The 22,986-nt window shown below is 54.3% G+C and overlaps 1 protein-coding gene across 1 annotated transcript in view; it reads right to left on the reverse strand.

Annotated features, from left to right (window-relative positions):
* shrprbck1r (sharpin and rbck1 related) overlaps nt 1–22,986 on the reverse strand; it is a 96,288-nt gene that overhangs the window by 65,532 nt on the left and 7,770 nt on the right. The window contains exons 2-5 of the mRNA XM_038796479.1: nt 18,076–18,250; nt 15,712–15,888; nt 12,381–12,522; nt 8,770–8,889 (exon numbers count right to left, since the gene is read on the reverse strand). Of these exons, the coding sequence (XP_038652407.1) occupies nt 8,770–8,889; nt 12,381–12,522; nt 15,712–15,888; nt 18,076–18,250 (614 nt within the window). The remainder of the gene's footprint in view (nt 1–8,769; nt 8,890–12,380; nt 12,523–15,711; nt 15,889–18,075; nt 18,251–22,986) is intronic.

Genomic DNA, 22,986 nt, shown 5'->3' on the forward strand with positions numbered 1-22,986 from the left:
AGCACTGGGGGTGATAGGGGACTGGGAGCCAGTGTAGGGCAGTGAGCACTGGGGATGATAGGGGACTGGGAGCCAGTGAAGGTCAGTGAGCACTGGGGGTGATAGGGGAATGGGAGCCAGTGTAGGGCAGTGAGCACTGGGGGTGATAGGGGACTGGGAGCCAGTGTAGGTCAGTGAGCACTGGGGGTGATAGGGGACTGGGAGCCAGTGTAGGTCAGTGAGCACTGGGGGTGATAGGGGACTGGAAGCCAGTGTAGGGCAGTGAGCACTGGGGGTGATAGGGGACTGGGAGTCAGTGTAGGTCAGTGAGCACTGGGGGTGATAGGGGACTGGGAGCCAGTGTAGGGCAGTGAGCACTGGGGGTGATAGGGGACTGGGAGCCAGTGTAGGTCAGTGAGCACTGGGGGTGATAGGGGACTGGGAGCCAGTGTAGGTCAGTGAGCACTGGGGGTGATAGGGGACTGGGAGCCAGTGTAGGGCAGTGAGCACTGGGGGTGATAGGGGAATGGGAGCCAGTGTAGGTCAGTGAGCACTGGGGGTGATAGGGGAATGGGAGCCAGTGTAGGGCAGTGAGCACTGGGGGTGATAGGGGACTGGGAGCCAGTGTAGGTCAGTGAGCACTGGGGATGATAGGGGACTGGGAGCCAGTGTAGGTCAGTGAGCGCTGGGGGTGATAGGGGACTGGGGGCCAGTGTAGGGCAGTGAGCACTGGGGGTGATAGGGGACTGGGAGCCAGTGTAGGGCAGTGAGCACTGGGGGTGATAGGGGACTGGGAGCAAGTGTAGGGCAGTGAGCACTGGGGGAGATAGGGGACTGGGAGCCAGTGTAGGTCAGTGAGCACTGGGGGTGAGAGGGGACTGGGAGCCAGTGTCAGTCAGTGAGCGCTGGGGGTGATAGGGGACTGGGGGCCAGTGTAGGGCAGTGAGCACTGGGGGTGATAGGGGACTGGGAGCCAGTGTAGGGCAGTGAGCACTGGGGGTGATAGGGGACTGGGAGCCAGTGTAGGGCAGTGAGCACTGGGGGTGATAGGGGAATGGGAGACAGTGTAGGTCAGTAAGCACTGGGGGTGATAGGGGACTGGGAACCAGTGTAGGTCAGTGAGCACTGGGGGTGATAGGGGACTGGGAGCCAGTGTAGGTCACTGCGCACTGGGGGTGATAGGGGACTGGGAGCCAGTGTAGGTCAGTGAGCACTGGGGGTGATAGGGGACTGGGAGCCAGTGTAGGTCAGTGAGCACTGGGGGTGATAGGGGAATGGGAGCCAGTGTAGGGCAGTGAGCACTGGGGGTAATAGGGGAATGGGAGCCAGTGTAGGGCAGTGAGCACTGGGGGTGATAGGGGACTGGGAGCCAGTGTAGGTCAGTGAGCACTGGGGGTGATAGGGGACTGGGAGCCAGTGTAGGTCAGTGAGCACTGGGGGAGATAGGGGAATGGGAGCCAGTGTAGGGCAGTAAGCACTGGGGGTGATAGGGGACTGGGAGCCAGTGTAGGTCAGTGAGCACTGGGGGTGATAGGGGACTGGGAGCCAGTGTAGGGCAGCGAGCACTGGGGGTGATAGGGGACTGGGAGACAGTGTAGGGCAGTGGGCACTGGGGGTGAGAGGGGAACGGGACTGGGAGCCAGTGTAGGTCAGTGAGCACTGGGCGTGTTAGGGGAATGGGAGCCAGTGTCGGTCAGTGAGCACTGGGGGTGATAGGGGATTGGGAGCCAGTGTAGGTCACTGCACACTGGGGGTGATAGGGGACTGGGAGCCAGTGTAGGTCAGTGAGCACTGGGGGTGATAGGGGACTGGGAGCCAGTGTAGGGCAGTGAGCACTGGGGGTGATCTGGGACTGGGAGCCAGTGTAGGGCAGTGAGCACTGGGGGTGATAGGGGAATGGGAGACAGTGTAGGGCAGTGAGCACTGGGGGTGATCTGGGATTGGGAGCCAGTGTAGGGCAGTGAGCACTGGGGGTGATAGGGGAATGGGAGACAAGTGTAGGTCAGTGAGCACTGGGGGTGATAGGGGACTGGGAGCCAGTGTAGGTCAGTGAGCACTGGGGGTGATAGGGGACTGGGAGCCAGTGTAGGTCAGTGAGCACTGGGGGTGATAGGGGACTGGGAGCCAGTGGAGGGCAGTGAGCACTGGGGGTGATAGGGGAATGGACTGGGAGCCAGTGTAGGGCAGTGAGCACTGGGGGTGATAGGGTACTGGGAGCCAGTGTAGGGCCGTGAGCACTGGGGGTGATAGGGGACTGGGGGCCAGTGTTGGGCAGTGAGCACTGGGAGTGATAGGGGACTGGGAGCCAGTGTAGGGCAGTGAGCACTGGGGGTGAGAGGGGAATGGGACTGGGAGCCAGTGTAGGTCAGTGAGCACTGGGGGTGATAGGGGAATGGGAGCCAGTGTAGGTCAGTGAGCACTGGGGGTGATAGGGGACTGGGAGCCAGTGTAGGTCAGTGAGCACTCGGGGTGATAGGGGACTGGGAGCCAGTGTAGGGCAGTGAGCACTGGCGGTGATAGGGGACTGGGAGCCAGTGTAGGGCAGCGAGCACTGGGGGTGATAGGGGACTGGGAGCCAGTGTAGGGCAGTGAGCACTGGGAGTGATAGGGGACTGGGAGCCAGTGTCGGTCAGTGAGCACTGGGGGTGATAGGGGAATGGGACTGGGGGCCAGTGTAGGGCAGCGAGCACTGGGGGTGATAGGGGACTGGGGGCCAGTGTAGGTCAGTGAGCACTGGGGGTGATAGGGGACTGGGAGCCAGTGTAGGGCAGCGAGCACTGGGGGTGATAGGGGACTGGGAGACAGTGTAGGGCAGTGAGCACTGGGGGTGATAGGGGACTGGGGGCCAGTGTAGGTCAGTGAGCACTGGGGGTGATAGGGGACTGGGAGACAGTGTAGGGCAGTGAGCACTGGGGGGTGATAGGGGACTGGGAGCCAGTGTAGGGCAGTGAGCACTGGGGGTGATAGGGGAATGGGACTGGGAGCCAGTGTAGGTCAGTGAGCACTGGGCGTGATAGGGGAATGGGAGCCAGTGTCGGTCAGTGAGCACTGGGGGTGATAGGGGACTGGGAGCCAGTGTAGGTCAGTGAGCACTGGGGGTGATAGGGGACTGGGAGCCAGTGTAGGTCAGTGAGCACTGGGGGTGATAGGGGACTGGTAGCCAGTGTAGGGCAGTGGGCACTGGGGGTGATAGGGGACTGGTAGCCAGTGTAGGGCAGCGAGCACTGGGAGTGATAGGGGACTGGGAGCCAGTGTAGGTCAGTGAACACTGGGGGCGATAGGGGGCTAGGAGCCAGTGTAGGTCAGTGAGCACTGGGGGTGATAGGGGACTGGGAGCCAGTGTAGGTCAGTGAGCACTGGGGGTGATAGGGGACTGGGAGCCAGTGTAGGTCAGTGAGCACTGGGGGTAGATAGGGGACTGGGAGCCAGTGTAGGGCAGTGAGCACTGGGGGTGATAGGGGACTGGGAACCAGTGTAGGTCAGTGAGCACTGGGGGTGATAGGGGGCTAGGAGCCAGTGTAGGTCAGTGAGCACTGGGGGTGATAGGGGACTGGGAGCCAGTGTAGGTCAGTGAGCACTGGGGGTGATAGGGGACTGGGAGCCAGTGTAGGGCAGTGAGCACTGGGGGAGATAGGGGACTGGGGTCCAGTGTAGGGCAGTGAGCACTGGGGGTGATAGGGGACTGGGAGCCAGTGTCGGTCAGTGAGCACTGGGGGTGATAGGGGACTGGGAGCCAGTGTAGGGCAGTGAGCACTGGGGGTGATAGGGGACTGGGGTCCAGTGTAGGGCAGTGAGCACTGGGGGTGATAGGGGGCTAGGAGCCAGTGTAGGTCAGTGAGCACTGGGGGTGATAGGGGACTGGGAGCCAGTGTAGGTCAGTGAGCACTGGGGGTGATAGGGGACTGGGAGCCAGTGTAGGTCAGTGAGCACTGGGGGTGATAGGGGACTGGTAGCCAGTGTAGGGCAGTGGGCACTGGGGGTGATAGGGGACTGGTAGCCAGTGTAGGGCAGCGAGCACTGGGAGTGATAGGGGACTGGGAGCCAGTGTAGGTCAGTGAACACTGGGGGTGATAGGGGACTGGGAGCCAGTGTAGGTCAGTGAGCACTGGGGGTGATAGGGGACTGGGAGCCAGTGTAGGTCAGTGAGCACTGGGGGTGATAGGGGACTGGTAGCCAGTGTAGGGCAGTGGGCACTGGGGGTGATAGGGGACTGGTAGCCAGTGTAGGGCAGCGAGCACTGGGAGTGATAGGGGACTGGGAGCCAGTGTAGGTCAGTGAACACTGGGGGCGATAGGGGGCTAGGAGCCAGTGTAGGTCAGTGAGCACTGGGGGTGATAGGGGACTGGGAGCCAGTGTAGGTCAGTGAGCACTGGGGGTGATAGGGGACTGGGAGCCAGTGTAGGTCAGTGAGCACTGGGGGTAGATAGGGGACTGGGAGCCAGTGTAGGGCAGTGAGCACTGGGGGTGATAGGGGACTGGGAACCAGTGTAGGTCAGTGAGCACTGGGGGTGATAGGGGGCTAGGAGCCAGTGTAGGTCAGTGAGCACTGGGGGTGATAGGGGACTGGGAGCCAGTGTAGGTCAGTGAGCACTGGGGGTGATAGGGGACTGGGAGCCAGTGTAGGGCAGTGAGCACTGGGGGAGATAGGGGACTGGGGTCCAGTGTAGGGCAGTGAGCACTGGGGGTGATAGGGGACTGGGAGCCAGTGTCGGTCAGTGAGCACTGGGGGTGATAGGGGACTGGGAGCCAGTGTAGGGCAGTGAGCACTGGGGGTGATAGGGGACTGGGGTCCAGTGTAGGGCAGTGAGCACTGGGGGTGATAGGGGGCTAGGAGCCAGTGTAGGTCAGTGAGCACTGGGGGTGATAGGGGACTGGGAGCCAGTGTAGGTCAGTGAGCACTGGGGGTGATAGGGGACTGGGAGCCAGTGTAGGTCAGTGAGCACTGGGGGTGATAGGGGACTGGGGTCCAGTGTAGGGCAGTGAGCACTGGGGGTGATAGGGGACTGGGAGCCAGTGTAGGTCAGTGAGCACTGGGGGTGATAGGGGACTGGGAGCCAGTGTAGGTCAGTGAGCACTGGGGGTGATAGGGGACTGGGGTCCAGTGTAGGGCAGTGAGCACTGGGGGTGATAGGGGACTGGGAGCCAGTGTCGGTCAGTGAGCACTGGGGGTGATAGGGGACTGGGAGCCAGTGTAGGTCAGTGAGCACTGGGAGTGATAGGGGACTGGGAGCCAGTGTAGGTCAGTGGGCACTGGGCGTGTTGGGGGACTGAGAGCCAGTGTAGGTCAGTGGGCACTGGGGGTGATAGGGGACTGGGAGCCAGTGTAGGGCAGTGAGCACTGGGGGTGATAGGGGACTGGGAGCCAGTGTAGGTCAGTGAGCACTGGGGGTGATAGGGGACTGGGAGCCAGTGTAGGTCAGTGAGCACTGGGGGTGATAGGGGACTGGGAGCCAGTGTAGGTCAGTGAGCACTGGGGGTGATAGGGGACGGAGCCAGTGTAGGGCAGTGAGCACTGGCAGTGATAGGGGACTGGGAGCCAGTGTAGGGCAGTGAGCACTGGGGGTGATCTGGGACTGGGAGACAGTGTAGGGCAGTGAGCACTGGGGGTGATAGGGGACTGGGAGCCAGTGTCGGTCAGTGAGCACTGGGGGTGATAGGGGACTGGGAGCCAGTGTAGGTCAGTGAGCACTGGGGGTGATAGGGGACTGGGAGCCAGTGTAGGGCAGTGAGCACTGGGGGTGATAGGGGACTGGGAGCCAGTGTAGGGCAGTGAGCACTGGGGGTGATAGGGGACTGGGAGTCAGTGCAGGTCAGTGAGCACTGGGGGTGATAGGGGACTGGGAGCCAGTGTAGGGCAGTGAGCACTGGGGGTGATAGGGGACTGGGAGCCAGTGTAGGTCACTGCGCACTGGGGGTGATAGGGGAATGGGAGCCAGTGTAGGTCAGTGAGCACTGGGGGAGATAGGGGACTGGGAGCCAGTGTAGGTCAGTGAGCACTGGGGGTGATAGGGGACTGGGAGCCAGTGTAGGTCAGTGAGCACTGGGGGTGATAGGGCACTGGGAGCCAGTGTAGGTCAGTGAGCACTGGGGGTGATAGGGGACTGGGAGCCAGTGTAGGTCAGTGAGCACTGGGGGTGATAGGGGACTGGGAGCCAGTGTAGGTCAGTGAGCACTGGGGGTGATAGGGGACTGGGAGCCAGTGTAGGGCAGTGAGCACTGGGGGTGATCTGGGACTGGGAGACAGTGTAGGTCAGTGAGCACTGGGGGTGATAGGGGAATGGGAGGCAGTGTAGGGCAGTGAGGACTGGGGGTGATAGGGGACTGGGAGCCAGTGTAGGGCAGTGAGCACTGGGGGTGATAGGGGACTGTGAGCCAGTGTAGGTCAGTGAGCACTGGGGGTGATAGGGGACTGGGAGCCAGTGTAGGTCAGTGAGCACTGGGGGTGATAGGGGACTGGGAGCCAGTGTAGGTCAGTGAGCACTGGGGGTGATAGGGGACTGGGAGCCAGTGTAGGGCAGTGAGCACTGGGGGCGATAGGGGACTGGGAGCCAGTGTAGGTCAGTGAGCACTGGGGGTGATAGGGGACTGGGAGCCAGTGTACGTCAGTGAGCACTGGGGGTGATAGGGGACTGAGAGCCAGTGTAGGTCAGTGAGCACTGGGAGTGAGAGGGGAATGGGAGCCAGTGTACGTCAGTGAGCACTGGGGGTGATAGGGCACTGGGAGCCAGTGTAGGTCAGTAAACACTGGGAGTGAGAGGGGACTGGGAGCCAGTGTAGGTCAGTGAGCACTGGGAGTGAGAGGGGACTGGGAGCCAGTGTAGGTCAGTGAGCACTGGGGGTGATAGGGCACTGGGAGCCAGTGTAGGTCAGTGAACACTGGGAGTGATAGGGGACTGGGAGCCAGTGTAGGTCAGTGAGCACTGGGGGTGATAGGGGACTGGGAGCCAGTGTAGGGCAGTGAGCACTGGAGGTGATAGGTGACTGGGAGCCAGTGTAGGTCAGTGAGCACTCGGGGTGATAGGGGACTGGGAGCCAGTGTAGGTCAGTGAGCACTGGGGGTGATAGGGGAATGGGAGCCAGTGTAGGTCAGTGAGCACTGGGGGTGATAGGGGAATGGGAGCCAGTGTAGGTCAGTGAGCACTGGGGGTGATAGGGGAATGGGAGCCAGTGTAGACCAGTGAGCACTGGGGGTGATAGGGGAATGGGAGCCAGTGTAGGTCAGTGAGCACTGGGGGTGATAGGGGACTGGGAGCCAGTGTAGGGCAGTGAGCACTGGGGGTGATAGGGGACTGGGAGCCAGTGTAGGTCAGTGAGCACTGGGGGTGATAGGGGACTGGGAGCCAGTGTAGGTCAGTGAGCACTGGGGGTGATAGGGGACTGGGAGCCAGTGTAGGTCAGTGAGCACTGGGGGTGATAGGGGACTGGGAGCCAGTGTTGGGCAGTGAGCACTGGGAGTGATAGGGGACTGGGAGCCAGTGTAGGTCAGTGAGCACTGGGGGTGATAGGGGAATGGGAGCCAGTGTATGTCAGTGAGCACTGGGGGTGATAGGGGACTGGGAGCCAGTGTAGGTCAGTGAGCACTGGGGGTGATAGGGGACTGGGAGCCAGTGTAGGTCAGTGAGCACTGTGGGTGATAGGGGACTGAGAGCCAGTGTAGGTCAGTGAGCACTGGGGGTGATAGGGGACTGGGAGCCAGTGTAGGTCAGTGAGCACTGGGGGTGATAGGGGAATGGGAGCCAGTGTAGGTCAGTGAGCACTGGGGGTGATAGGGGAATGGGACTGGGAGCCAGTGTAGGTCAGTGAGCACTGGGGGTGATAGGGGACTGGGAGCCAGTGTAGGTCAGTGAGCACTGGGGGTGATAGGGGACTGGGAGCCAGTGTAGGTCAGTGAGCACTGGGAGTGATAGGGGACTGGGAGCCAGTGTAGGTCAGTGAGCACTGGGGCACTGGGAGCCAGTGTAGGTCAGTGAGCACTGGGGGTGATAGGGGACTGGGAGCCAGTGTAGGTCAGTGAGCACTGGGAGTGATAGGGGACTGGGAGCCAGTGTAGGTCAGTGAGCACTGGGGCACTGGGAGCCAGTGTACGTCAGTGAGCACTGGGGGTGATAGGGCTCTGGGAGCCAGTGTAGACCTGTGAGCAGTGCGGGTGATAGGGGAATGGGACTTGATGTCGGTTAGGACATTGGCAGCAAGAGGAAACATCATCTGGACATCAGTCCAAAGATGTGCAGGTTAGGTGGATTGGGTTTACTAAATTACCGTTCGCGTCCCCTAAGGTTGGGTTGGGTTATTGGATTATGGGGATAGGGTGGATGTGTGATCTTGGGTAGGGTGCCCTTTCCAAGGGCCGCTGCAGACTTGATGAGCCGAATTACCTCTTTCTCCCTGTAAATTCTATGATCTATGAACCCTACTGAGATCTTCCACAATCTTTACAGACCTCGATCAGTTTTCTCTTTCCAAACAGCCCCATTTGTTTCAACGTTTCCTGAGAGTTAAAGCCCCTCAGTACAACATCATTCTCATGAAAACCTCTCATACGTACCCTGCAGTCCTATCTCCACGCTGTCCTGCCCTCCACACTTCTTTCCCAGCCCAGCCCAGGGCACCGAGGCCACACCACAGCACCCGACCCCTGGGATGGCCACCAAGAGCTACCTCACACAAACTGGGTGGGGGAGAAGGAGGGGGTGTCAAATCCTCGTCATCTCCTGGACCACAAGGCAAGCTGCATTTTCCCTCGGGGTATTCCACGCCCCAGCATTTGGTTAGCAACCTGGTCCTCAGCACCGTACCTCAACTACATAATGAGAAGTTACCTGTTGCTTTAACGTGGAGACAGTTGTGTAGGGGAAGACCTTCACAATAATGGTGGCAGAGGAGGCGGCGTCCTCTACTCCAACTCTCACACTAAAGGGAAAGAGGAACAACAACAAGGCTTTAAAACAGGACAGGCTACCAACCACAGCCAAGCTGGAAAGGACAAAGCGGTCCGAACTCGCAAACATTTACCCAATGATACAGCCCACGTGGGGGCAGGCCTTCAATGAAACACACAGGGCTGCACTACTGGGCCCCGGCCAATGGGGAGGGGAGGCCCTTACGGAGAGGTGATTGTTGCCGTGGAAACACCATGGGAGCACCAATCAGAGCCTGGTAGCTTGAAATGTGCTGATAGGCTCAATCAGCAGGCAATACAGAGCATCTCCGAGCTCTGATTGGTGGACTTCCCTTTAAGAGCGAGCAAGCTGTTTGCCAGATGTTGAGGGGTGATGGAAGCTTGGTGCAGTTCAGACGTGGATCTCTGGAATTGGGCTGAAGTTCCTGAACTTTCATTGAGCAAAGGAGCAGCCAGGTTTCTGACATTCGACCCGGCGAGCAGCCCGAGGCAGCAGTGAGGTCGGCAACCTAACATCGGAGCCTGGGGAAGCCTTCAGCGGGGCGAGGAGCCGGCGCTGGCCATCAACGGGAACAGCTCTCGTCCTCCAGGCCAGGGCTGAGGAGGGCCGGTGGGAAATCAAAAGGAACAGAGGTCACCAGGGAGTCAGCAGCAGCAGCCAGTCAGCCAGCCAGGAGCACATGGTTGCCGAGGTTCAAGTGATCCGGCTCATCCTCACATCAGTTCTTTTACAGGTTCTGAAGGACTTGGGCGGCACGGTAGGAAGTTTAAAAAGTACAAAATTGCTCTTTTTACTACTTTGCAAGACCAGTTACTTCAAAGAATTAATGCTGTCAGCAGATCGCTACAAAATATTGATACAACTTTATTAAATACTTCACAATTGTTAGCCTCAGTTAGAAGTTCAAAATGACTATACCTCAGTGGAAGCAGAGGCACTAACATTAACAAAGAATACACTTCCCGCTAACAATGAGAAGTATACAAGGAAGTTGCGTTTTGATGAAACTAGACAATTAAATCACTTTAAATGGGAAAGAGATCATCGTTGAGACTGTCAATGTTATTTATGACGCAATAATGGTGCAATTGCAGAGCAGAAGTGAATCTTAGAAGAGGACCGTTAAATTATTTTGTGTGCTTTTGGACAGATGTTTAGATCATAATGCCAAGAGCCGCTGCAGTGGGAGATTAATTGAATTCTACCGAGAGGACATAGACACAAATCCTTTTGAAGATGAAGTGAAACAATTCATTCATTTCATCACTAATGATGAGTTCTGTGCTTCTAGATCACCAACTGATTTGTACAGGCCTCTACGTGACCGTTTGCAGGCAACCTTTGCAAATGTGGAAACCATTCTGAAGATCTTTTTAACGATACCAGTCACAACTGCTTTCCGTCAATGTTCTTTCTCTGCATTGAAGAGTGAAAAATGATTGCGAAGTATGATGCGTCAGAAGCATTTGGCAAGTTCAACAACATCGATGACTGAAAATGTATCCTTACAAGATTTTATCTTCGATGATGCGATTGATGATTTTGTGAAGAGAAAGTGCAGATGAAAAGTCTATCGAAATTGCCATGGATTGCATGATAAATGAAGCAGGAAAACCTACAGAATTTGTCCCTCTACCATGTTCTCCAGTCTAAATTCTATCCCTCAAGAGAGAACCCAGGCTGGTCTGATATAATGGCTGGTGGTCACATTTATAACCAGTGATTAACCACCAGCCCCCATCACTCTTTACCGGCCTTCAAGACGTCTCTTGATCTTCTGGACAATTAAAGAACGGAATCCTGCCAGACAGTTGCCGGCAAAGCCACTGAGATTAGACTTGGACGGAAGATTCCACGGGGCAGCACAGTAGCACAGTGGTTAGCACAGTTGCTTCACAGCTCTAGGGTCCCAGGTTCAATTCCCCGCTGGGTCACTGTCTGTGCGGAGTCTGCACGTTCTCCCCGTGTCTGCATGGGTTCCCTCCGGGTGCTCCGGTTTCCTCCCACAGTCCAAAGATTGGCAGGTTAGGTGGATTGGCCAAGCTAAATTGTCCTTAGTGTCCAAAAAGGTTAAGTGGGGTTACTGGGTTATTGGGGATGGGCTGGGCTTCAGTGGGGTGCTCTTTCCAAGGGCTGGTGCAGACTTGATGGGCCGAATGGCTTCCTTCTGCAATGTAAATTCTATGATTCTATGACTGGCCTTTTTTCTCGGACTCATTCTGGCCTGCACTGTGCTGCAGTCATATCATCAGCTGATTTGCCCATCCCCTTGCTCATCAGCCAGTTTGCCTCAAGACACTGTGATCCCAATGTTGACCATCTCGACCGTCATGCTGACAACAGGTCGGCTTGGATTTCAATTTATCGATCAGTACAATCTTACTATTTTCTTAAGTTCAAGGGCACAAGAGCAGACTGTCGGGCAGTGATTTGGGGTTTCGGTGCCTTGCACTGTGTGAGCTGATTGTGGATGGGGTCAGGAGGGCATGACATCTTTATGGGTGGGGCTCGGCAACATTGTGGGCAGGGCTCCGTGACATTGGGGACGGTGCACCCCCCCTGCGCCCGGTGGCAATTCTTTCACAGAGTTATCCAATTAGATTTCCCCTTCAAGTATTCATTCAACTTTATTTTAAAGTGATTATTGAATCTGCTTCTTTTGCCCTTTCAGATAGCACCTTCCAGATCACAACAACCCAAAGCACAAAATATATTTTCATCTCCCCCCACCCCATTCCTCTGTCAATTATATTAATCTGTGTCCTCTAATTACTGACTCTCCTGTTACTCCATCATCACCTCCTCATGATTTTGAACATCACTGCTTGACTTCAACTCTATTGTATCATGTGAGAGTACCTTTAAGAAATGTACCTGTAAGAAATGGGTGTTTATCAGTGATGTCAGAGTGTAGGTGGAGCTGGGCTGTCTGTCAGCATTTTACTTTCGTTTTAGGCTGTTTGCTGCAGGGTGTGTTTTAGTTTGGTTTCCAGCGTTGGAGCTGAAGCCAGACAGAGCAGGTGTACTGCTGTTCTCTCTGCCATCAAAAGACTATCTCTTGATCATTTGGTGAATTCAGAATTATAAATGTTCTCAGTAGTGAATGTAAACCTGATGTGCTTCTGTTAAAATGTGTTTCTTCTGTCTTCTGAACATTGTTTGCAAAGTTATTAAGCATTACTTAGTGCTGTATTCTTTGGGGGCTGTATTTGAATTAATGGTTGCTAAGGTGTTCACGGTATGTTTTAAAAAGGTTGAGTTCATAGAAGAAACATTGTTTTGCTTTAAAAAATACTTTTCCATTTCTGCTGTACCACACCTGTAGAGTGGGCCGTGTGCCCCCATAACCACAATCTATTAAAAGTTGTGGGTCAGGTGAACTCCATGATACACTTTGGGGTTCTCTAAACCCTGACTCATAACAATTGGAAGAGTGACTATATTTCTTTCAGATTGGCGATGCACTGTGGATCATAGGGAGTGATGTGAATGAACAGTTACCTAATCTGCTGGTTGGGATAGGCAACGTCCTTCAACCAGATACCGAGACACACTTTCCGCTGGGCTAGAGTCACTGCACACTCGGACGACAAGGTGGAATCGCCGCTTTCTATCGCCTTGGTGAGTTCCTGAATCAGATCCTCTAGCATTCAAAATAAAATTTTAACAATTACACAAGGTGAATAAATCCAAGTTCAAGATTACCACCAGCACGGGGTTAGATACAGAATAAAGCTCCTTCAACACTGTCCCCATCAAACACTCCCAGGACAGGTACAGCACGGGATTAGATACAGAGTAAAGCTCCCTCTACACTGTCCCCCATCAAACACTCCCAGGACAGGTACAGCACGGGGTTAGATACAGAGTAAAGCTCCCTCAACACTGTCCCCATCAAACACACCCAGGACAGGTACAGCACGGGGTTAGATACAGAGTAAAGCTCCCTCTACACTGTCCCCATCAAACACTCCCAGGACAGGTACAGCACGGGGTTAATATAGAGTAAAGCTCCCTCTACACTGTCCCCATGAAACACTCCCAGGACAGGTACAGCACGGGGTTAGATACAGAGTAAAGCTCCCTCTGCACTGCCCCCATCAAACACTCCCAGGACAGGGACAGCACGGGGTTAGATACAGAGTAAAGCTCCCTCTGCACTGTCCCCATCAAACACTCCCAGGACAGGTACAGCACGGGGTTAGATACAGAGTAAAGCTCCCTCTACACTGTCCCCATTAAACACTCCCAGGACAGGTACAGCACAGGGTTAGATACAGAGGAAAGCTCCCTTTGCACTGCAGTTTAAAGTTAAATTCAGAAGAGCCTGGATTGCCACAGTATTTGCATTCCCAGGTGTAATTCATACCCAGTTACGAACACCCTCTGTGGGCCAGAACAAGAGTCTGTCAAAGTCATGTTACTTGGAACCCATAAGGCAGATAAAAGCAGTGGGAGATTCTTCATGTAACGGGCAACACAGTAGCACAGTGGGTAGCACAGTTGTTTCACAGCGCCAGGGTTCCAGGTTCCATTCCCGGCTTGGGTCACTGTCTGTGTGGAGTGTGCACGTTCTCTCCGTGTCTGGGTGGATCTCACCCCCACAACCCAAGTATGTTCCGGGTAGGTTGCCCGTTAATTTAAAAAAAAATGGGCACTATAAATTTTTAAAAAAGGTCGACCTGAACAGGCGCCGGAATGTGGCGACTGGAGGCTTTTCACAGTAACGTCATTGCAGCATTAATGTAAGCCTACTTGTGGCAATAAGAAAGATTATGATTATTCGGAACTTCTATTGTCAAGTCGGCAATATGGTTTGATACTTTTCTCTCCCAGCACCAACTAAAACTGCAATAAATGGAGCTGGGAGCATCATCAGTTCAGAGTGCTCCCCTCTGCCACGGTATGACTGACCCAGAGCACTCACGCCTGTCCAAGTCTGCACAATTCAGGGATCAGTTCAGAGTGCTCCCCTCTGCCACGGTATGACTGACCCAGAGCACTCACGCCTGTCCAAGTCTGCACAATGCAGGGATCAGTTCAGAGTGCTCCCCTCTGCCACGGTATGACTGACCCAGAGCACTCACGCCTGTCCAAGTCTGCACAATGCAGGGATCAGTTTAGAGTGCTCCCCTCTGCCACGGTATGACTGACCCAGAGCACTCACGCCTGTCCAAGTCTGCACAATGCAGCGATCAGTTCAGAGTGCTCCCCTCTGCCACGGTATGACTGACCCAGAGCACTCACGCCTGTCCAAGTCTGCACAATGCAGGGATCAGTTCAGAGTGCTCCCCTCTGCCACGGTATGACTGACCCAGAGCACTCACGCCTGTCCAAGTCTGCACAATGCAGGGATCAGTTCAGAGTGCTCCCCTCTGCCACGGTATGACTGACCCAGAGCACTCACGCCTGTCCAAGTCTGCACAATGCAGGGATCAGATGAAGAAGCAACCGGAAACAGTCGCAGATCTGTTCTAAATCTCAAGTGCTCAAAGCCCTTGCACGTTTCCCTGCCTGTGGCCCCAATCCTCCAACATAAAAGCAGGTAAGTGACCTCCGCACCCATTCCAAAACCCCAAGGCAGTTCAAATTGGTTCACCACACTTCTCGCTGAAACATAGCGCTCTCACATTTTCCCATTCCCAAATGTTCACCCAGCTTCGGTACACCAAACACAGACAGGGATTCTACGGGTTTATTCTTCCAAACAATGAATGGAAAGTCAATTTGGAAAGACTGACTCTATCTTTATGGTTCTGTCCCCTTGTTCTGGACCCTCCTCCCAACAAAGGGAATCATTTCTCTCTGTCCCCCTCATCAACTCTTTTAAGCGTCTTAAACACTTCAACTAGATTACCCCTTAATCTTCTATACTCGTTGCAACCTGTCCTCATATTTTAGCCCCGGTATTATTCTGGTGAACCTGTGTTGATAAGAGTTCATAAGAACTAAGAGCAGGAGTCTCCAATTCAACTCCTTGAATCTGCTCTGCCATTTGATCATGGCTGATCCCATCCTGGCCTCAACTCCACCATCCTGCCCGTTCTCCATAACCTTTCAACCCATTACCAATTAGAAATCTGTCTAACTCCTCCTTAAATTTACTCACTGTCCCAGCATCCACCGCACTCTGGGGTAGCGAATTCCACAGATTCACAGCCCTTTGGGTGAAGCAGTTTCTCCTGATCTCCGTTTTAAATTTGCTACCCCTTATCCTGAGACTATGACCTCTCGTTCTAGAATGCCCCACAAGAGGAAGCACCTGCTCCACGTTTACTTTATCCATACCATTTATCATCTTGTATACCTCAATTAGATCTCCCCATTCTTCACTCTTCATTCTTCTAAATAGTGTACAGACCAAATTGTTCAATCTCGCTTCATAACAAGCGCCCCATTATGCATTTTCTTTCATTTTTTCTTTTCATGTACTCAATGAGCTGTTGAGCTGTTCGCAGAAAATACTTTTCACTGTACCTCAGTACACGTGACAATAAACAAATCCAATCCAATAACCCGAACCCCTGATCTCTGGAATCAACCTAGTGAACCTCCTCTGAACTGCCTCCAATGCCACTACATCCTTCCTCAAATGAGGGGACCATAACTGTGCACAATACTCCAGGTGCTTACCAATGCCTTGTATTGTTGCAACACTTCCTTATCTTTTAACTATTCCTTTAGCTATAAATGGCAACATTCCATTCACCTTCTTCATTATCTGCTGTACTTGCATGCTCGTTTTCTGTGTCTCATGAACGAGGACACCCAGATCGGAGAGGCACTGCAAAGAACTGAACAGACTCCAGATGGGGTCTGTGCACAACCGTACCTGTTCGGGAGATGTCCATTCCTGTTCGGGAGATGTCCATTCCTGTTCGGCAGATGTGTGGGCCAGCTCTCGTAGGCTCGGCCCCTAGTCCGGGACCTCCCTCTGTCACAGGCTGAGCTGGCTGTAATGGGGTTCCTGATGAACCCGTTTGGTTCTGTTGACCAGAAGTGGAACTTGCTAGAAGAAGAAAAATTCATCAAAACTAAACAAGGCAAACATATAACGGCAGCTAGAATGAGCTCAACTGGTAAATCGAGGCGTTCCCACCTCAGTCCAAGGATGTGGATTCACTCTCAGAGAGTCAGTGCCGGGTCAGGGCCACACTGTCCGCGAGTCAGTGCCGTGGGACAGTCACACTGCTCAAGGGTCAGTACCAGGGAGGGCCTCACTGCCCGAGGGTCAGTACCAGGGGAGCACAGCATTGCCTGAGGGTCAGTCCAAGGAGCACTGTACTGCACGATGGTCAGTACCAGGGAGGTCCCCACTGTCCGAGAGTCAGTGCCGTGGGACAGTCGCACTGCTCAAGGGTCAGTACCAGGGGAGTGCAGCATTGCCCGAGGGTCAGTACCAGGGGAGTGCAGCATTGCCCGAGGGTCAGTACCAGGGGAGCGCTGTATTGCCCGAGGGTCAGTACCAGGGGGGCGCTGCATTGCCCGAGGGTCAGTACCAGGGAGCGCTGCATTGCCTGAGGGTCAGTACCAGGGGAACGCTGCATTGCCCGAGGGTCAGTACCAGGGGGGCGCTGCATTGCCTGAGGGTCAGTACCAGGGGAGCGCTGCATTGCCCGAGGGTCAGTACCAGGGGAGCGCTGCATTGCCCGAGGGTCAGTACCAGGGGGGTGCAGCATTGCCTGAGGGTCAGTACCAGGGGAGCGCTGCATTGCCTGAGGGTCAGTACCAGGGAGGGCCCCACTGCCCGAGGGTCAGTACCAGGGGAGCGCTGCATTGCCTGAGGGTCAGTACCAGGGAGGGTCCCACTGCCGGAGGGTCTGGTACCAGGGGAGCTCCACACTGCCCGTGGGGATGGTACCAGGAGAGGGCCCCACTGCCCGAGGGGTGGTACCAGGAGAGGGCCCCACTGCCCGAGGGGTGGTACCAGGAGAGGGCCCCACTGTCCGAGGGGTGGTACCAGGAGAGGGCCCCACTGTCCGAGGGGGTGGTACCAGGAGAGGGCCTCACTGTCCGAGGGGTGGTACCAGGAGAGGGCCCCACTGCCCGAGGGGTGGTACCAGGAGAGGGCCCCACTGCCCGAGGGGGTGGTACCAGGGGAGGGCCCCACTGCCCGAGGGGGTGGTACCAGGAGACGGCCCCACTGCCCGAGGGGTGGTACCAGGAGAGGGCCCCACTGCCCATGGGGTGGTACCAGGAGAGGGCCCCACTGCCCGATGGGTGGTACCAGGAGATGGCCTCACTGTCCGAGGGGGTGGTACCAGGAGAGGGCAGCAATGAAATGCTCGTGCCATTATCTGTGAAACGGCCTTGCTCTAAGTTTAAGTTTGGGCTCCCCCACCACTTCTGTCTCTCTGACCTTGCAAATGCTTTAATCTTACAAACCTGAGGGAAAACAAACCAAGCTGATGTAACAGTCTTTATAATTTAACTCCTTGAGCTCCAGTATCGGTTTGGTTAATCTGCGCTGCACCTCCCAAGCTCAATATATGCTTCCTGAGATACAGAACTCAGAATATTGGGAACCGTTTCTGCATTATTCCCTCTATCTAAGCATCTTGTAATATTGAGCAGTATTGCAAAGTAAGAGCTAGAGTGAGGGCCCAGGATGAGTCAACACACAGGCCTTTGTCGGTCACGGTTTACTGGGCAGCAGTGATCTCTAGGCTGCCATTTGCTGCGGAGACTTGGCCAACCTAGAGCAGGCTCCTCAGCCACCGGAGAGATATTACTGGTGAAGCCTTCGCAAGATCCCCCAAATGCAGGGACAGGAAAGTCGCTCCAACAGCAGCGTCCTCTCCCAGGTCCACATGGCCAGCATCGAGGCACGAATCACCCCAGAACCAGCTCCATTGGATGGGACACGTCGCTCACACGCCTGACACCAGACCTCTGAAGCAGTTGTTCTATTTCGAACTTGCTGGTGGGAGGAGACACCCGGGAACACCCACAAACCTTCAAACACCACCTGCCCCAATGCGTGGCACAGTCTGCAGATCACAGATCAGACGTTACAGCTGTCTCAGAACCCATCTAAGCCCGACAGAAACAAGTCATCTTTCATCCTGATGGCCTGCTGAAGAGGCACAGGAAGCCATCAAGTCCATGCCTGAGACTAAGAGCGTTGTGCCCACTACCTCAATTTACCATGCCACTCTCTAAAGAGTGATTCCGCCACACTGTCACTGTTACCCACCTTTCTCGATCTCTCTCAAGGAGCTGGTGATGATCGTTGACCACTTCTGAGCTTCCCTCTCATCCTCAAAGTGATAGGTCAGCTGCTCAGTGGGTTGGCTCCTCGTACTAATTCTGTGACAGGTTGTACTCTTGAATTCATAGAGGACATCTTTTAAATTAAACTCGTGAAGGACCTGAAAATAGATCACAAACAGGAGCGCGTGAATTTTTAGCAAGCAAAGGGGCGAGAAAACTTTCAGCTCGAAGCAAGGCTGATGCGTCGAAGTGTCTGCTTCTAAAGCCTGACTGTGCCACACAAATTGCTGGGCACCTTCAGCAAAGCTGGCACTCTTGTCAAAATCAAAGAAAGAACTATCCTGGGAAGACTCAGCAGCTGGGGCAGGAGTCAAGGTGCAAGTAGAGGATAAACATTTCAGGCTGATGTGCGTTCATCCGAACTGGGAGTTGTTCCTGATGAACAGCTTATGAGGAGGTACCAGGCCAGGGAAAGAATGAAGAGGAGGAGGCAGCATGGTAGTTAGCACTGCTGCCTCACAGCGCCTGGGACCCGGGTTCAATTCCAGCCTTGGGTGACTATCTGTGCGGAGTTTGCCCGTTCTCCCCGTGTCTGCGTGGGTTTCCTCCGGGTGCTCCGGCTTTCCTCCCACAGTCCAAAGATGTGCAGGTTAGGTGGATTGGCCATGATAAATTGCCCTTAGTGTCCAAACATTAGGTGGGGTTACGAGGACGGCATGGGTGAGTGGGGCTAGGGAGGGTGCTCTTTCAGAGGGTGGGTGCAGACCCGGTGGGCCGAATGGCCTTTTTCTGTACTGTAGTGATTCTGTGGATTGGCTGGATGGAATGAGTACTGTTCTCCACTTGCTCAGACACAGGGGGAGCTGTTAATAGACAATGCCTGCACTACATTCTGACAGTGCTGGAGGGACACATGATGGATATACAGCAGGTCTGGGAGTCACACCCCTCAAGTCTGCCCAGTCTCCTCCCACCATTTGCCATGGGAACATTCCCAGATTTCTTGCGCTTTTCTCTGCTGTCTTACTGCGAGCATTTGCACCTCCACAATCCTTCAAATTGCCTCTTGAAAACATGCAATGTCTTGGACTCAACTACTTCCTGTGGTAAAGTATTCCACAGTCTCAGCCCTCTCGAAGAAATTTCTCCTCATCTCTGTCCTAAATGGTCTACCCCGTATCCTCAAACTGCTGATCCCTGGTTCTGGACACCCCCCCCCCCATCGGGAACATCCTTCCTGTATCTACCCTGTCCAGTCCTGTTAGAATTTTATAGGTTTCTATGAGATTCCCCTCATTCTTCTGAACTCCAGCGAATACAATCCTAACCGATTCAATCTCTCCTCGTACGTCAGTCCCGCCATCCCTGGAATCAGTCTGGTAAACCTTCGCTGCAAACCCTCGAGAGCAAGAACATCCTTCCTCAGATAAGGAGACCAAAACTGCACACAATATTCCAGCTATGGCCTCACCAAGGCCCTGTACAATTGCAGCAACACATCCCTGATGCTGTACTCAAAATATACTTGGATTTCCAAAAAGAATTCAATAAGATACCAAACAAAAGGCTACTTAATAAGATAAGAACCCATGGTGTTGGGGGTAGCATATCAGCATGGACAGAGGATTGGATAACTGATAGAAGACAGAGAGTTGGAATACAGAGCCATTTTCAGGGTGGCAACCTGTAACTAGAGGAGGGCGACAGGGATCTGTGCTGGGGCCACAATTATTTACGACTTGGACCAGGGAAGTGAATGTATTGTTGCCAAGTCTGTGGATGACACAAAAATGGTGAGGGTGACAGAGTCGACAGAGACAGGTTGGGTGAGTGGGCAAAATCCTGGCGGACGGAATATACTGCAGGAAAATGTGAAGTGATGCATTTGGTAGGAAGAATAAAGGAGCAGAATAGAACATAGAACAGTATAGCACAGAACAGGCCCTTCGGCCCTCGATGTTGTGCCGAGCCATGATCACCCTACTCAAACCCACGTATCCACCCTATACCCGTAACCCAATAACCCTTAACCTTACTTTATAGGACACTACGGGCAATTTAGCATGGCCAATCCACCTAACCCGCACATCTTTGGACTGTGGGAGGAAACCGGAGCACCCGGAGGAAACCCACGCACACACGGGGAGGACATGCAGACTCTGCACAGACAGTGACCCAGCCGGGAATCAAACCTGGGACCCTGGAGCTGTGAAGCATTTATGCTAACCACCATGCTACCGTGCTGCCCGGTTGAATATTATTCAAATGGAGAAAGACTGTGGAAAGCTGAAGTACAGAGGGATGCAGGAGTCCTCGCGTCACAAAAATCCAGCCTGCAAGTTCAGCAAGTAATTGGGAAGCCAAATAGAATGTTGGCCTGTATTTCAAAGGGAATGGAGTGTAAAAATAGGGAAGTCCTGCAAAAACCATACCAGGCACTCGTTAGATCACACTTGGTATATTCTGGGCGGTTTAGATCTCCTGATCCAAGGAAGGATATACTGGCATTGGAGGCAGTCGAGAGAAGGCTCACTGGGTTGATCCCGGATGTGGAGGGGTTTTCTTACGAGTTGAGTAGGCCGGGCCTGTGCTCATTGGAGTTGAGAAGAATGAGGCGACCTTACGGAGACATATAGGAGTCTCTGGGGACTTGACAGGGCAGATGGAGACAGGATGTTTCCACTTGTGGGGTAGTCTAGGACCAGGGTGGCAAGGTAGCACAGTGGTCAGCACAGTTGCTTCACAGCTCCAGGGTCCAAGGTTCAATTCCCGGCTTGGGAGACTGTCTGTGCGGAGTCTGCATGGGTTTCCTCCGGGACATGCTGTTAGGTGAAATGGACATTCTGAATTCTCCCCCTGTGTACCGAACAGGTGCCAGAGTGTGGCAACTAGGGGATTTTCACAGTAACTTCATTGCAGTGTTAATGTAAGCCTACCTGTGACAATAAAGATTATTCTGAAAAAGGGGGCAGAATTTCAGAGTAAGGGGTCGCCCATTTAAGAAGAGGTAAGGAGCAATTTCTTCCCTCAGAGGGCAGTGAATCGGCTGGGTCATTAAGTATGTTCAAGATGGATGGAAACAGATCTTTAATCAGTGAGGAAATAGAGGGTTACGTGTTTAAGGAGGGAAAGTGGAGTTGAGGATTATATCAAATCAGCCATGATCTCATTGGATGGCATACGGAGCAAGCTCAATGGGCTGAATGCCTTACTTCTACTCTGACGTCTTATGGTCATGGAGGCCAGAGGGTCAGTACTAAGGGAGCGCTGCACTGTCAGAGGGTCAGTACTGAGGGAGTGCCGCACTGTCAGACGGTCAGTACTGAGGGAGTGCTGCACTGTCAGAGGGTCAGTACTGAGGGAGTGCCGCACTGTCAGAGGGTCAGTACTGAGGGAGTGCTGCACTGTCAGAGGGTCAGTACTGAGGGAGTGCTGCACTGTCAGAGGGTCAGTACTGAGGGAGTGCTGCAGTGTCAGAGGGTCAGTACTGAGGGAGTGCTGCACTGTCAGAGGGTCAGTATTGAGGAAGTGCCGCACTGTCAGAGGGTCAGTACTGAGGGAGTGCCGCACTGTCAGAGGGTCAGTACTGAGGGAGTGCTGCACTGTCAGAGGGTCAGTACTGAGGGAGTGCTGCACTGTCAGAGGGTCAGTATTGAGGGAGTGCTGCACTGTCAGAGGGTCAGTACTGAGGGAGTGCCGCACTGTCAGAGGGTCAGTACTGAGGGAGCGCCGCACTGTCAGAGGGTCAGTACTGAGGGAGCGCCGCACTGTCAGAGGGTCAGTACTGAGGGAGTGCTGCACTGTCAGAGGGTCAGTACTGAGGGAGTGCCGCACTGTCAGAGGGTCAGTACTGAGGGAGTGCCGCACTGTCAGAGGGTCAGTACTGAGGGAGTGCCGCACTGTCTCAGGGTCAGTACTGAGGGAGTGCCGCACTGTCAGAGGGTCAGTACTGAGGGAGTGCTGCACTGTCAGATGGTGAGTACTGAGGGAGTGCTACACTGTCAGAGGGTCAGTATTGAGGGAGTGCTGCACTGTCAGAGGGTCAGTACTGAGGGAGTACCGCACTGTCAGAGGGTTGCTGTGGTGCCTTCTTCCGTGAGTTGTTTAATTGTCCGCCGCCATTCACACTGGTTGTGCTGGGACTGCATAGATTAAATCCGTTGCTTTGGAATAATTTTGCTCTCTATTGTTTGCTGCTCCAGTGTTTGACATTCAAGTCGGCCTGTGTTGTAGCTTCACCAGGTTGCCACCTCATTTGTCAGTATGCCTGATGTTGCTCCTGGCATGCCCTCCCGCACTCTTCATTGAACCCAGGCTGGTCCCCTGGCTTGGTGGCAATGGTAATGAGAGGGGTACGTTGGGGAATGAGGTTACAGCTTGTGGTCGAATACAATTACTCTGCTCCCGATGGGCCACAGTGCCTCCTGGATGTTCTGTTTTGAACAGCTGGATCTGCTGTCGTGGGTAGAAAGCAGAAATAATTGAATGATCAAAGGGTGCACGGTAAAGGAGATATTCCTGGGACAAGAAGCAACTGGTGGATCTCGAGGAGGTAGGTTCATAGAAGATTCATAGAATGTACAGTGCAGAAGGAGGCCATTCGGCCCATCGAGTCTGCACCGGCTCTTGGAAAGAGCACCCAACCCAAGGTCAACAACTCCACCCTATCGCCATAACCCAGTAACCCCACCCAACACTAAGGGCAATTTTGGACACTAAGGGCAATTTATCACGGCCAAATCCACCTAACCTGCACATCTTTGGACTGTGGGAGGAAACCGGAGCACCCGGAGGAAACCCACGCAGACACGGGGAGGATGTGCAGACTCCGCACAGACAGTGACCCAAGCCGGAATTGAACCTGGGACCCTGGAGCTGTGCAGCAATTGTGCTA

The sequence above is a fragment of the Scyliorhinus canicula genome, chromosome 5, assembly GCF_902713615.1.
Source record: "Scyliorhinus canicula chromosome 5, sScyCan1.1, whole genome shotgun sequence".
NCBI classification, from domain to species: Eukaryota; Metazoa; Chordata; class Chondrichthyes; order Carcharhiniformes; family Scyliorhinidae; genus Scyliorhinus; species Scyliorhinus canicula.